Raw genomic sequence first — 12,564 nt, 5'->3', positions numbered from 1 at the left:
TCCTCCTTCAGTGGCCAGGAGACGGCGCTCTCTCGTGTCCGAGATGAACTGGGACAGGTTTCCGTTGCAGAGCAAGTGGTAGAGGCGGAACTGGCCAGTCTTCCTGCAGTGTTCCTTTTGGACCCGTGTCAGGCGGGCCCTCCCGTACGCTTTTACCGTCAGGTACCTCGCCTCGTACCTGGACGACATCTCGTTGTGTGTCCGACATAACCCTGGACAACTCCTACCTCAACTTGCTGATGAGTTGGGCCTTGAGCTTCACTCTCACCAGCCACTCGTTCTCGATGTTTCTCTTTGACGTTGATCAGCATGGTTTTGACGGACGTAGGGAGGTACCCCTTCAGCCTGAGATCGGCCCGACAAACATTTAGGCCCTGATGTACTGAAAGTCAGTCTTTCTGTAGCTTGGTATACTCACGATCTGACTTTTTCCACGTTGTGTAAAAAGCGCATGTCGGTCGTCTCTTCCTTGTACTGCATTCCATTGACCATGTATTGGCGAAACCTATGGCATGACTGGATGACTACATCGCGTTCTCTGTCCTTGCCAGTGTGGGCCCCGAACTTGAACTTTCTGTAGTCTTCTGCTACTTGCTCAGGAGTGTAGGATAAAAAAAAAGAAGTCAAACAATTAAAACTTGAAATTCATTTTTCCCCCTCATCTGCATGCATGCAACGTCGACCATGTGAAGATTCTCACCGTATAAGTGAACACCACCTGTGACCAGCAAAGTCTGGGATCCCTTCCTTGGACGTGGACTTGATGACCTTCGATGAACGCCCACTGATGTTCGGCTTGCTGGGTTTCCTGAGTAAAGCAGGAGGAATCCTTTTTATGTGAGCGCCATACGAGTCAAAACTAAAATACATTTGTGACTTGCCTGGGAGTACTTTAAGGCGTGCATGTGTCATCTTGGCCCCCAGCAGCCTCGTCTTCCTCTTCGCTCTCTGTCCTCGAGTCGACAATCAGCGATAACTTCAGATCAGCCGTCTCCTCCTCCTCCCCTTTCATCGTCCTTGTCGAAAAAGTCAGCCTCCTCTGTGAGCCTCCTGTTCCTCATCTGTCTGGCCATTGGTGTTGTGTGGTCTGTCTGCTCTTTGGTGTTGGTGCGGTCTGTCTTTGCCATTGTAAGGGGGTGGGCACATAGGGTTCAAACTCACCTGTGCTAGGGTTGGGATTGAACCTCTGCCTCCCACATCCAAGTGTGAGAAAACATCAGTGGAACCCGAGTGACCCCTACTGGCGCACACTGACATAGTTAAGAAGATGGGCTTCGCTCCCACATTTCTGAGGGCTGAACGTCCACGACCTATTGTGAAGGTGGTCACCAAACTTACGCGTAAGTGGGCGCCATTAACATTTTCAAAGGAAATTCCCTAACCACAAAGTTTGATAACTTGTGGCATTGTTTTTAAATACTTTATTTTCAATCATAGCTGCAAACATTAAGTGAAAAGGCAAGTGTCATACTTTAATTTTCATTAAGAAAACATGGTCGTCCTGCGGGTGCCCTGACAAAATCATCTCTCTCTCTGCCCCGCTGGTCCGACTCATGAGAGCTGGGCAGCACCATCAGTCTTGGATCTTCAGGATGCTCCGTTTCTCAAGGTCGTTCATCTCTTTCAGAATCAGAGCCACGTTGTAGCGGAGCTCCTGGAATTTAGCCACTGGCACCTGCCACAGTCCGAACACACAGAAAAGAGAGCATGCGCTGTTACACCACTTTAAAGTACAGGATGAACACTCTACAAAGGTAGCTCTTTTCATTACCTCAAACTGCTGATAGCTTCCATCTGATAGTTTCATTTGCATCAGAAGCGACGGCTGCAGAGCCCGAGAGAGAGAGCTGTGTGTGTTAGAAGAATGTATCACCTTTTAATTGAATTTAGGAAACAGACAAACACTCCAACACTCCTTGTTGTATCCAACAATCTACAACAATTCCACAACTGTCCCACCCCTTTAAAACACAGGACTGGGAGCAGAGAAATCTGCCTATAAATAAATAAATAGCGCACATAACAGACATCAGCAACACAACCACAATTGTCTGACGCTATGCTGAGATAAAGAGATTAAATTGTCTCTAAAAATCTGGAATCTAAACATCGGACATTTGAGTCAAAAACGGTCCCCATGTTATGACATAGTCATTGAAATAACGTGTCTGATCACAGCGACTGGATTCCACCTGCCTTTCACTCTCACCTAGTGGAAATGGCCACATCCAGCCTCCACTTCAGCTCCTCCACTCTCGGCAAATGGGGATCATTCTCAGCCGTGGCTGCTTCCAAAGCGGCACGTCTGGAAACACACGTTGCACGTTGAGTCATAATTCTCAAGCCAGAATAATTATTTGTCTTGACCTTACCGATTTCCAAATACTACACTTGAGAAATCTCTGATGAATTCTTCAGGTATCCTTAAAAAAAATAAAAAATCTTGAAACACAATGAGCATTAAAAGATAGTCCTTTCGACTTTGCCTTTCTTACCTCAGTTCTCGCAGATTCTCTTTAAATGACTAAGCAAATGTAAAAAAAAAAAGTGACACATGACATTAGTTATTGAGTGGGAACAAAGGCTGCAAATAAAAAATACCATGCATTTTTGGAGAAAGAGCGCCATCTGTTGGGCTCTGAAAATAAAAAGCTTCCTCTGACTAATTTGTCGTCACTTGTTCATGGATTGTGTTTTTAACCGTAGCCTTTATGTTCTTTATATTTTAATTGCAAGAGTTTTCAAGGAGGTTAAGCTATGCAGAGGGTTTTCACGAAGCGTCATCAAAACTGGAGGTTCAGCACACTAAGCAGACACACTGAGATCCCAAGCGACTTCAAAGAAAATGGACAAATATCATTGTGTTTTGGGCTGAGCTACCAGATCAGGTTTACATTTTTCTAGAGTCAAAACTGATCCTTGAAACATTTTAGCAGTTTTACACGAGTGTAAATTAACCATAATGCAGCTTCAAATTGTAAGGACCTTAAAAAACAAAGACAAAAAACTGAATGTGATGCAGTTCATGCTTTAAAATCCTGACCCCCCACCCCCAAAAAAAACACTAAAATAAAAATAAAATTATGAACACTTATATACAGCTATAAGAATGTTGAGTTTATAGATCATTTTACCTCCTATTTTTATCTTAAAATAAGTTACTTATAGCATTTAACACACCTTAACACATGTATTATTGACAATGAGATAGCAGAAATTTATAATTGGCGGTTATGGATAATGGATCTATATTTGAGATCAATAATCTGATATAAAGGTAGGGTGGGCGGAGGTGTTTGCTTCCAGAGACTGAAGAGGACGCCTCGCCTTTCGTATTGACAGAGAAATCCAGCGATCAAACCACATAATGTAAAGACAGAGTAGGGACTGAGACTTGGCTCAGGATCCGGAACGCAGATTTTACTGAGACACACTTCTTGATAGAAGGAAAAAACAGCTAATGTGCACAGACCGCCCTCAGGTGAGCAGGAAGAAAATGCTTCAGCAGCGACTCTTGCTCGCTGCATCATGCTGGGGCCATGAAGGTTTTAGACAGTTCTCAACCAAAAAGCTGATGCGCTCTCCAGCTGGACCATAAATCTCAGCCTTTCACTGTCTTGACATGTGATGTACTGCCACTATTCTTCAGCAGTCATTAATGTACTGTTTCAGTCTGCCAAACCTAAAGAATCGTCTGACCTCTTTCTGAGATCAACTCTACAATTTCTAAACCCCCAAAATGTCACATTCAAAAACACATTTTGATCAAACTTGAATGAACTGCAGAACATAGTGTGTAGACAGGCTTAACAAAGGCAGCTATCAGCACCAGGGATTGCCAGACGTGAACTTCCTAAATTGTGTCAGCCAAGTTTTGTGGGAGTCGCGAAGGTTCTCAGACTGAGATCTAGGACATGGCCCCTTGGAGCTTCCTGCTTTTGATGCTGTGACTCCTTACTTAGCTTGCGGCTTATTGGATGAGTTGAAAAGGTGCCTCGTTTTAATGAGCTTACCTCCACTTTCAGTGACGCTGGCGGGATGCGAATAGCTTCAGACAGAGTTCGGTACATTCCAGCGACGACGTGGCTGAGAGTTTCCTGAGGGATAAGGCTGTTCTCAGCGATGGACTCCATCACTTCCCTGCAGTCCTTTCCCTCCAGGGCACTCACCACAGCTGAGGGGACAAACGCTGTTTATGACGCTTGTTTCTCTGACGGGATACTTGACAGGTCATGAGTACAGGGCAGAGACAGTCACTGACTGAATAGAATAGAACTGAATTGTGTTTTTGAACTGTTGTTTACAATGATGCTACATATAACAGCATAGTGCAGAATTAAAAAAACGTGATTTTTTTCAGTAGGATTTCAGGATACTTTGCAACCATATTAGTGATCCCCAGTAAGACGTGAAATAAGGTTGCATGTATCAACAGTGATGTCGAGAACCGATCTGTATTGTTTCCTACCTTTCAAGATTGTTCTGAAAGTCTCTTGGTCTAAATCCTTCAGGTGTTTCGACATAGACTCAATTTCTCGCGGAATCCTTCCGCCTAAAAAACTAGAGTCCGTCGTCAAAGACATTGTTCATCCACGGTTGTATTGCAACGACATAAATGATAATTTTGTAAACCGTGTCTTCGGACAGCAACATCCGCCTCACGTCACATGATACTGACGTCAAGAGGGTGATGTCGCGATGACTCCCGAGACCGACGGTGCGACAGAAAGGCTTTGCAAATGGAGGCGGTTGAGCTCAGTCCCTCGATAAACGACAGAAAGTTAGTAGTTTTTGGCCGTACGTTTTTTGAATGTGATACATTCGAGACATGTTTGTCAGTGTGAGTGGTACTTTTGTTGCACGGAGAGCTGTGTGTTGGTCGTTTTCCTGCTTTTGAACGCTGCCGATGTGTTTGTAGCATTAGCAGCGTGCTAATAACACTAGCTTCGACAAAACATTAGGACAACGCGCGCATCGTTGGGCGACGTTTGGCGTTATATGCGTCCATTTTCACAATTAATCGCCGCTTGACGTCAGTCAGCCTTTGTTTTCGAAAGGTACATTTATGTAATACGAAGTTGCGTGGCCAGTGACGTCTATCAGTATTTGCAGCCACTGGCAGAAGATGGTAGCTCAGAAACCTGTCAAATGAGTCTTGGATATGTCGTGTACACGGACATTTGCACCAATCTGACGTTAATGTTCTTCTGACTTTTCTCCCTGTGTCCCCCCAGATAGACCGCCATGTCGGATTCTCTATACGAGAAATTCCTGGCACCAGAGGAGCCGTTTCCTCTACTCTCCCAGAGAGCCAACCTCAGTGATGTGGAGACTTTAGATGTCAGCGATTTTGGCTGTCAACTGTCCTCTTGTCACCGGACGGATCCTCTTCGCCGTTTCCACAGTAACAGGTGGGTATCACAATTTCATTGTAGTGATTGTTGAAGGGGTCCTCCTAAACATATTTCTTCTAGACAAGTGTTCACTGTCAGGCAGTTTTATATAAATATTTTGTCCATTGAAATATGGCCACTTTTTACTTGTTGACATGGGTATTATTTACATTTCACCCATATTATCCGAAATACTCGGATGAAAGCATATTTGCATGGTTGAACTTTGACGCTATGATAGCACTTAGAGAACCTTCCAATATATCTGTCATGCTGCTAATCTACCATTAAACTAACCTCTAAATCCTCCTACAATATTAGAAGTGCTTTTGCTTCTCATTAAAGTTAGAGGCAGCAAAACAATGAACAAAGACCAGTGTTACTGAAGCCTTTAAAGCGTAACACTCTTGTAGCAAGAGCATTCTAACTGGGATATGTATTCTGTTCTGTCACGGGAGAAAGTTCCACATCTGCCTTTTATCTCTAATACAAACTTGGGTGTTGTCATATCATGCAGTCTTACTTTATTGTATTAACTATTCTTTACATTTTTTTTATTCTACATGTTTTGAATGGATGGGTTTTAATCTTGCCCTCTTGCCGGTTGGCTCTTTGAATGTGTGGTCACATTAAAATTTTAAAATTTTGTGTAAGAAAAGCAATTATTTTTACAATGAGTCCATAACTAATGGAGAACCCAATACCTTCTTTCAGGTGGAACCTCACGTCTTGTGGGACCAGCGTGGCCAGTTCTGAGTGCAGTGAGGAGCTTTTCTCCTCAGTGTCTGTTGGTGACCAGGAAGACTGCTACTCCCTCTTAGACGATCAGGATCTGACATCTCTGGACCTGTTTCCGGAGGGTAGTGTGTGCAGCGATGTGTCCTCCTCCATCAGCACGTACTGGGACTGGTCAGACAGCGAGTTTGAGTGGCAGGTCTGTCAGCAATCTGTCGAAACAGTCATCTCCGATTTTGATTTGTAAGCAGTTAGAAATGATTGACTGTGTCCACAGTTACCGGGAAGTGACATTGCCAGTGGTAGCGATGTCCTCTCGGACATCATCCCAAGTGTGCCAAGTTCACCATGTTTGTTTTCCAAGAGGAAGCCCAAGCCCCACCCTCATCGCAACCTGGATGAGCTACCATGGAGCGCCATGACCAATGATGAACAAGTGACGTAACCACGTCTAAAGCTGATGTTGCAGAACACACACAAACCTCTGCTTTAATTGTCCTCTTCTAGGTGGAGTATATCGAGTACCTGAGTCGAAAAGTCAGTACAGAAATGGGGCTGAGAGAGCAGCTGGACATCATCAAGATCATCGACCCCTGTGCTCAGATCTCCCCCACCGACAGCGAGTTCATCATTGAGCTCAACTGTCTCACTGATGAGAAACTCAAACAAGTGAGTTCTTGCTATTATTAAAGCCATTTTAGCGTAGTAACACACACTGGATCGTCCACGACTGCAGTTCAAAGAAGGAACTCTTCTCACAATGTGACATCATTTCCAGGTACGCAACTACATCAGAGAACACAGCCCACGCCAGCGGGCCAGCAGCACCAGAGAGGGATGGAAGAGAAGTAGCCAGAGCAGCGCGAGCACTGGTGGCGTCAGTGGAGCCAGCAGCAGTAATGCTAGCATGGTTAGCTCTGCCAGCTCCTCCACTGGCTCCACAGCCTCCAACTCTGTGGCAGGTACATGTTGTTTGTAGCAGTAAAAATGTTTCACTTGTTTGTTTGTTGTTTTGGGCTTCTTTGGCAAAAAGTTGTGGTCTTTTGCCCCAGCTGGACCAGCTTCTGTCTGCAGTGGAAGTAGTGTGGCCAACATCAGCAGAGCTCATAGCGATGGGAACCTCTCCAGCGCTGCTGAACGTATACGAGACTCCAAAGTAAGTTTGTCTACCTTCAATATATATCATAACAAAGCGTCGGTATGAGGTTTAGTATTTAAATGATTGTGCCTTCTAACACATAATACACAGCTGTGTAAAGCATAATTCTAAAAACTGCCTCAACTATAGATGAAAAGGAAGTGTGTTGTCTAAACTACGTTAGAAAAGGCAAAAGCAGAACCCATAGTACAAGCTGTACATTCACTCATTCCTTTTCAGCAGCTTGTATGTTTTTTGTCCATTTTGTTTCACCGCCAAACAGAATGTGAACACCACCTAGCAGAGTCAAGGAAATATGTGCTGTTAACAATCTCTTCATTACAGTGTTATGATACTAAAACTCTTTTAAAATTGATTTCCAACCTAGTTTATCCTGCTCTGGCAAAATGGAAATCACATTTTCTGCCTCCATTTATGCCACATTATGGGCTTGACTGGACTTAATTGACCTTACAACTGTCATTCTGTCTATTCAAGAAACGCTCCAAGCAGCGTAAACTTCAACAGAAAGCACTGCGCAAGCGACAGCTGAAAGAGCAGCGTCAGGCCCGCAAGGAGCGACTGAGCGGCCTGTTCCTGAACGAAGAGGTGCTCTCGCTGCGTGTGACAGAGGAGGATGACCACGGCGACGACTTGGACATACTGATGTGACACCAGTGAATCATTCAGTGCTCCCTCTACGTCTGCTCGTACCATAGTGCTCATTGTCCACCCCATGTCAACCCACTGCGCTTGAGCTGGTGATGCTACATGTACACTAGTAACCGCGGCTCAGCAGTAGAAGCTTCTGCTTTAGCCTATATCGGTCAATCTGACCAAGACGCTGCTTAGACCTGAGACGACCATCCCTCTATAGTCCGCTCATTGATGCATGTCTTACTGGCTGTTTTGGGTGCCGTATAAGTCAACAGGCCATGCTCATTCTCTGTTAATCCATCAGCGGAGAGACAAATTCAAACTTGGGACCTGTATATTTATTAAAATCTTTGATGCAAATCGATGAGCCACCAACAGTAGACTTTTTTTAAAGTAAATATGATCTTTAAATAATGAATGAGGTGAGAGAAAGTCAATCTTTAATCGATATTTTCTCAGAAAAGCACTAAATAAATCAGGCCAGTGCTATTAAATGTATACAAATAGACCTGCTGTTTTGGTAACAGTCTGAGATGTTTTGGTCCCTAAGTGAAACGATGCAAGTTGAATACCTGCATAACTGAGAAAAGGTGTCAAGAGTATTTCCAGCCCTTTCTAACTGTGAAAGTACTCTGTACTATTTTGCTCTCAAACACCAACCCCCATCGATATATATCCTCATGGTGGCCGATCATTGCCAAAATCTTTTTTTGACAACTCACAAGTTTGGCATGTAAATTGAAGCATCCTTGAAGTGGCGTTTTCAGTGGATGATACTGTCTGTTCATAATCATGGTTTGGCTCCATAACTAACAGGGAGCGCTGCTTCACGAGACTTCCTTCCCAGCATAGACTTGGTGGGGCTCCATGGCTTGTTCGGAAGACTGTCCACATTGTTTCAGTCCATATCACTGTCAGGGCTTAGAGGGGGCACTGAAACTCTGCATGTTCCAACACTCAAAGTCTGTTTCACGTCTTAACAAGTGTGTTGTACATACGTGGTCAATATCTGCACCTGAACTACTCGCTCCAAACTCTTTGGTCATGGATTCTTAACTGCTGTAAATTACCAGGCTTAGCGAGTCTTACTTCAACGTATTTCATTTGAACTCTTGTCTTAGACACCCTGAAGCCACTGTGATGCTTTGCCTCATTCTTGTTATGCCGTAATAGCACTCTGAATGCCATCTTAAGAGCTTGTTTTACTTGACAGAATGATTGAACTGACTCTGAGTTTCATGTATTGAACAACTGCAAGTCTTAGTTTCTTCTGGTGTTGAGTCCAGCTTTCAAGTGTGTTGTTTTGTTTGAACTCAAGTCTTGGAACACCTCGAGCAGCCTCCCTTGGTGGATTATTGATTTCTAATAATAGTTTCTCCGAACTTGTGGCGAACTACTCCCATAGGTGCTTTTGTGTCAGTGTGTACATTTCGCAACTGCAAAGCTCCAAACTGTAAAATGTTATTGAAAATTATATTTTAAAAACTGAAAAAAACATGCAATAATGTGATGCTGTTTATGTACATACAACTCCATTATTGATAATAAATAATGTCTTTGTGAAAGCATTACTTTTGTCGGTTTTGTGCCTACATTTAAAAAACCTTTTTATTTATTCTTGAGCGGTCAAATGCGTTCGCTCTTTCCACAAGCTCCATGAAGTCAAAAACACAGCCAGCAGGGGGCGGTATATGAATTATGCCTTTTACACGCTCCAGGAAGAACACAGAAGAAGAGTCAGATCACAACAATCGTTGAGCATCGCGTTCTCAGTCGCAGGGGGTTTAAGTGATCTATAAATGGGTGTTCACGGACTTGTGGGAAGCGAGCCCGACACCATCGACTACTCGGTCCACGAAGCTTGGAATGAGGCTACGAACGTCTACCTCCTGGTGATTCTCGTCAGCTTCGGCCTGCTCATCTACGCTCGAAAGTAAGGTTCAGTGTCAACCATCAACACATCATGATGGGGCACCAACGTTGTCGGATCATGAGCCGGCGACCCTCTCTCGTTCGGATGGCATCGTTCAATGGTCTGGTTTCTTGTGACTTATACTTCACTCATTAATAAACCATAATACCGAGCGACGTGCCTTTGTCACTGGTCGGTGCCATGCACCATCCAGACCTGTGCCAGGTCCGACAAGGCCGCCCTGTGTGTGTGATGTGTGCATCACCTCAACCAGCTTCCCTGGATGTAAAGGAGCCACGTTGAGAAACTATAGTTGTAACGGTCATGTGGGAAGTGATTCCACTTTTGGATTCTATGTAGTTGCTCTCTGTGATACTTCAGGTGTGCGTTGTTTTCAGTGTAGAATAGATACACTGCTGTTAGAGCTCTGGAGATGTGTCCCACCAAGTAGTCAAAACACTTTTCACGGCATAATGATAAGAGCAGTTCAGTAGCCTGTTGATCGTCAGACTATGTCCTCAGTTTGTTCCAAGCGATCTGTAAATTTACTTTAAAACAGAAACGTAAATAATGTAATACTGCTGTGTCTTCTAGGAACAAACGTAAGATAATGCGGATCTTCGCACTCCCTCCTGCGGCCGGCAGCACGCCGGAGCCCAACTTCTACAACAGCCTGCAGAAGGTGCGTCTGCGCCAGCAGCTGGAGATGTACTCTCTCGGTGAGTCCATGACTCCATGAGTCAGCCTTAATGTGACTGCGGATAGTTTCATCATGTGTGTATTGATCTGTTCCTGCACATGGTCTTCATGCCTTGTCTTGAAATTGTCTAATTTGCTGTGTCGTACTCGCAAAAGAACCAAGTATAAACCAGTTTCAAACCCTTAACTTTTTCATTCATTTATTGATCATTAGTTTTCAGGGCTTGGTAAACTGCTGGTCTCAGACTAATGTAACCACAGTAAGGGTTGAGTGAGCGACTTTGTGTTGGTCTTGATGCAACCTTTAGAAATGTTTCTCAGTTGTCAAGACCTCGAAAAGAGATCAGATAATCCAACGTACAAATATGTTTATACATTATAAATTTGGTGTTGACCTTGTCTTGTATCTTGTCTTGATCTTTCTCTGTCACCAAACACGTCTTGTCTTCCAGCCAGGAAGTATGAACAGCAACAGCAGCAGCAGCAGCAACAAGGCCAGTCAGACAGTGTGCAACTCTCTATGGAGTGAGAGGAAGCGACGGACACAGCTTGAGTGAAGAAACTGGACACATTTATATTTTTTTTTCTTCTGTTGTCCCGAGAAAGTGAGCGGTGCTGGCTGCACAGGAGGTTTGGATTATTTGAGGCTCATATTCCTGCTGCTGATGACAGTATAATCGTCATGACATATAATGTTCAAGCAGAACAATATTCTTAGGCTGTGACAAGTCAGCAAGTCTGTGTCAAATAATGATCCAAACTGAAAACACAGATTTTATCAGTTATTTTCACATCAGATTTTGTATTTGTGTTGTGTAACTACTGGGCAGCATGCGTCACTCGTATGTTATCTTGCAGTAAAGGAGGAACCATTTATTTTGAAGAAAAAGAGAAGCATTTAAACAGAACAAATCCAGGAACCATGGCAACATCAAAGTCCAGTAATTGCAATTGAATCCTGGATGTCTGTAACAATTAATTTTTTTGTGGATCAATGGATCTTCTGTAAATATCTCACTTTAGCAGTTTTACCTCTTTGATTTATATTTTAAGTGTTTGCCACCATTGTGCTCAGAATATTTTAGCGGTACAAAAATGCTCATTTGTCTGAAAACATTGTTGAATAAATATTTTCAAATATTTGTGTTGTAGATTATTTGAACAACGTGTCAATGTAAATATTCACTTTGGATTTATCACAGCATCTGCATGAAGTGGCATATTGGAGGATAAATGATTAAGAAAAAAAGGATTAAGATGAAGAGCTGCCCAAACAGGTGTTTATAGTTATGTGCCATTCAATCCTGCGTCTTCAAATTCATGTACATATCATTGTCATCATTGTCACCAGTTAACCAAGGGAGAACGTTCAACAATGTCTCTGGAAAACATAACTTCTGGAATGAACTGTTCTGATCGGCTTAGTAGATGAGCTGTCTCACACTCCCTGTTGGACATAGATAAGCAGCAACATCTCTGGACTGCCTTCACCTTCGAAACTTTATCAAAAACTATGTATGATGAAATGATGTCGAAAATGTCTCTTAAAAGAATGATGTTATCTGACAGAGGAGGGGATTCAACAAATAAACTCATTGTGTTCTGCAGATAGTCCCCGTTCACAGTCAAGTGTCTGTAGCTGAACATTTTCACCAAATGAAAGCAATTTTAAACAATTTCAGAAACGCTCAATTGTGTTTTGGCCAAGGTTCCATTTGCCAAAGTTCCATTTGTCAACTGAAATATGTGCCATCTGACAATGACAAGTCAACAATGTTGACTTGTCATTGTTGAAGTCAACCTGTTGATGTGTGGCTGATTTCAACAGGAATCCAAGAGAGAACATAGAAGACCGAGAATAGAAGGGACAGAAGGGATAGAGCACAAAAGCTCTACAGCAGGAAGACTGGAAATACATTTGAACAAACAACGTTAATCATACTTATGATAAATGTATTGACAAACATTGCCCACTAGTCTTGTATAAAAACTAATTTCACAAGAAGAATCAGAATCAGAATTTAATTTAT

General features: G+C 43.2%; 3 protein-coding genes across 5 annotated transcripts; 2 read left to right on the top strand and 1 right to left on the bottom strand.

The window, feature by feature from the left end:
* Positions 1-1,406: 1,406 nt before the first annotated feature.
* commd5 (COMM domain containing 5) lies at positions 1,407-4,697 on the bottom strand. The gene is made up of 7 exons (XM_053879952.1): positions 4,469-4,697; positions 4,014-4,174; positions 2,496-2,524; positions 2,373-2,423; positions 2,210-2,305; positions 1,772-1,847; positions 1,407-1,675 (listed from the first exon to the last, which is right to left on the bottom strand). Exons 1-7 carry the CDS (start codon positions 4,581-4,583, stop codon positions 1,574-1,576), a joined length of 630 nt encoding a protein of 209 aa, XP_053735927.1. The 5' UTR covers positions 4,584-4,697; the 3' UTR covers positions 1,407-1,573.
* fam199x (family with sequence similarity 199, X-linked) lies at positions 4,085-9,483 on the top strand. 3 transcript variants are annotated; one of them, XM_053879949.1, is made up of 8 exons: positions 4,085-4,229; positions 5,235-5,411; positions 6,108-6,327; positions 6,406-6,564; positions 6,636-6,797; positions 6,907-7,090; positions 7,181-7,284; positions 7,765-9,483. In XM_053879949.1, exons 2-8 carry the CDS (start codon positions 5,245-5,247, stop codon positions 7,936-7,938), a joined length of 1,170 nt encoding a protein of 389 aa, XP_053735924.1. In that variant the 5' UTR covers positions 4,085-4,229; positions 5,235-5,244; the 3' UTR covers positions 7,939-9,483. The 3 variants fall into 3 exon arrangements, with proteins under 3 accessions (XP_053735924.1, XP_053735923.1, XP_053735925.1); XM_053879948.1 differs by lacking the exon at positions 4,085-4,229 and adding an exon at positions 4,285-4,780; XM_053879950.1 differs by lacking the exon at positions 4,085-4,229 and adding an exon at positions 4,822-4,840.
* Positions 9,484-9,638: 155 nt separating this feature from the next.
* On the top strand, positions 9,639-11,672 carry smim19 (small integral membrane protein 19). Its single transcript, XM_053879089.1, has 3 exons — positions 9,639-9,856; positions 10,430-10,554; positions 10,987-11,672. The coding sequence occupies exons 1-3, from the start codon at positions 9,723-9,725 to the stop codon at positions 11,061-11,063; spliced, it is 336 nt and encodes a 111-aa protein (XP_053735064.1). The 5' UTR covers positions 9,639-9,722; the 3' UTR covers positions 11,064-11,672.
* The last annotated feature ends 892 nt before the right edge of the window (positions 11,673-12,564 follow it).

The sequence above is a fragment of the Synchiropus splendidus genome, chromosome 11 (assembly GCF_027744825.2).
Source record: "Synchiropus splendidus isolate RoL2022-P1 chromosome 11, RoL_Sspl_1.0, whole genome shotgun sequence".
NCBI lineage: Eukaryota > Metazoa > Chordata > Actinopteri > Syngnathiformes > Callionymidae > Synchiropus > Synchiropus splendidus.
Note: the sequence above shows the minus strand (reverse complement) of the source record. Positions and strands in the feature narration are given on the sequence as shown.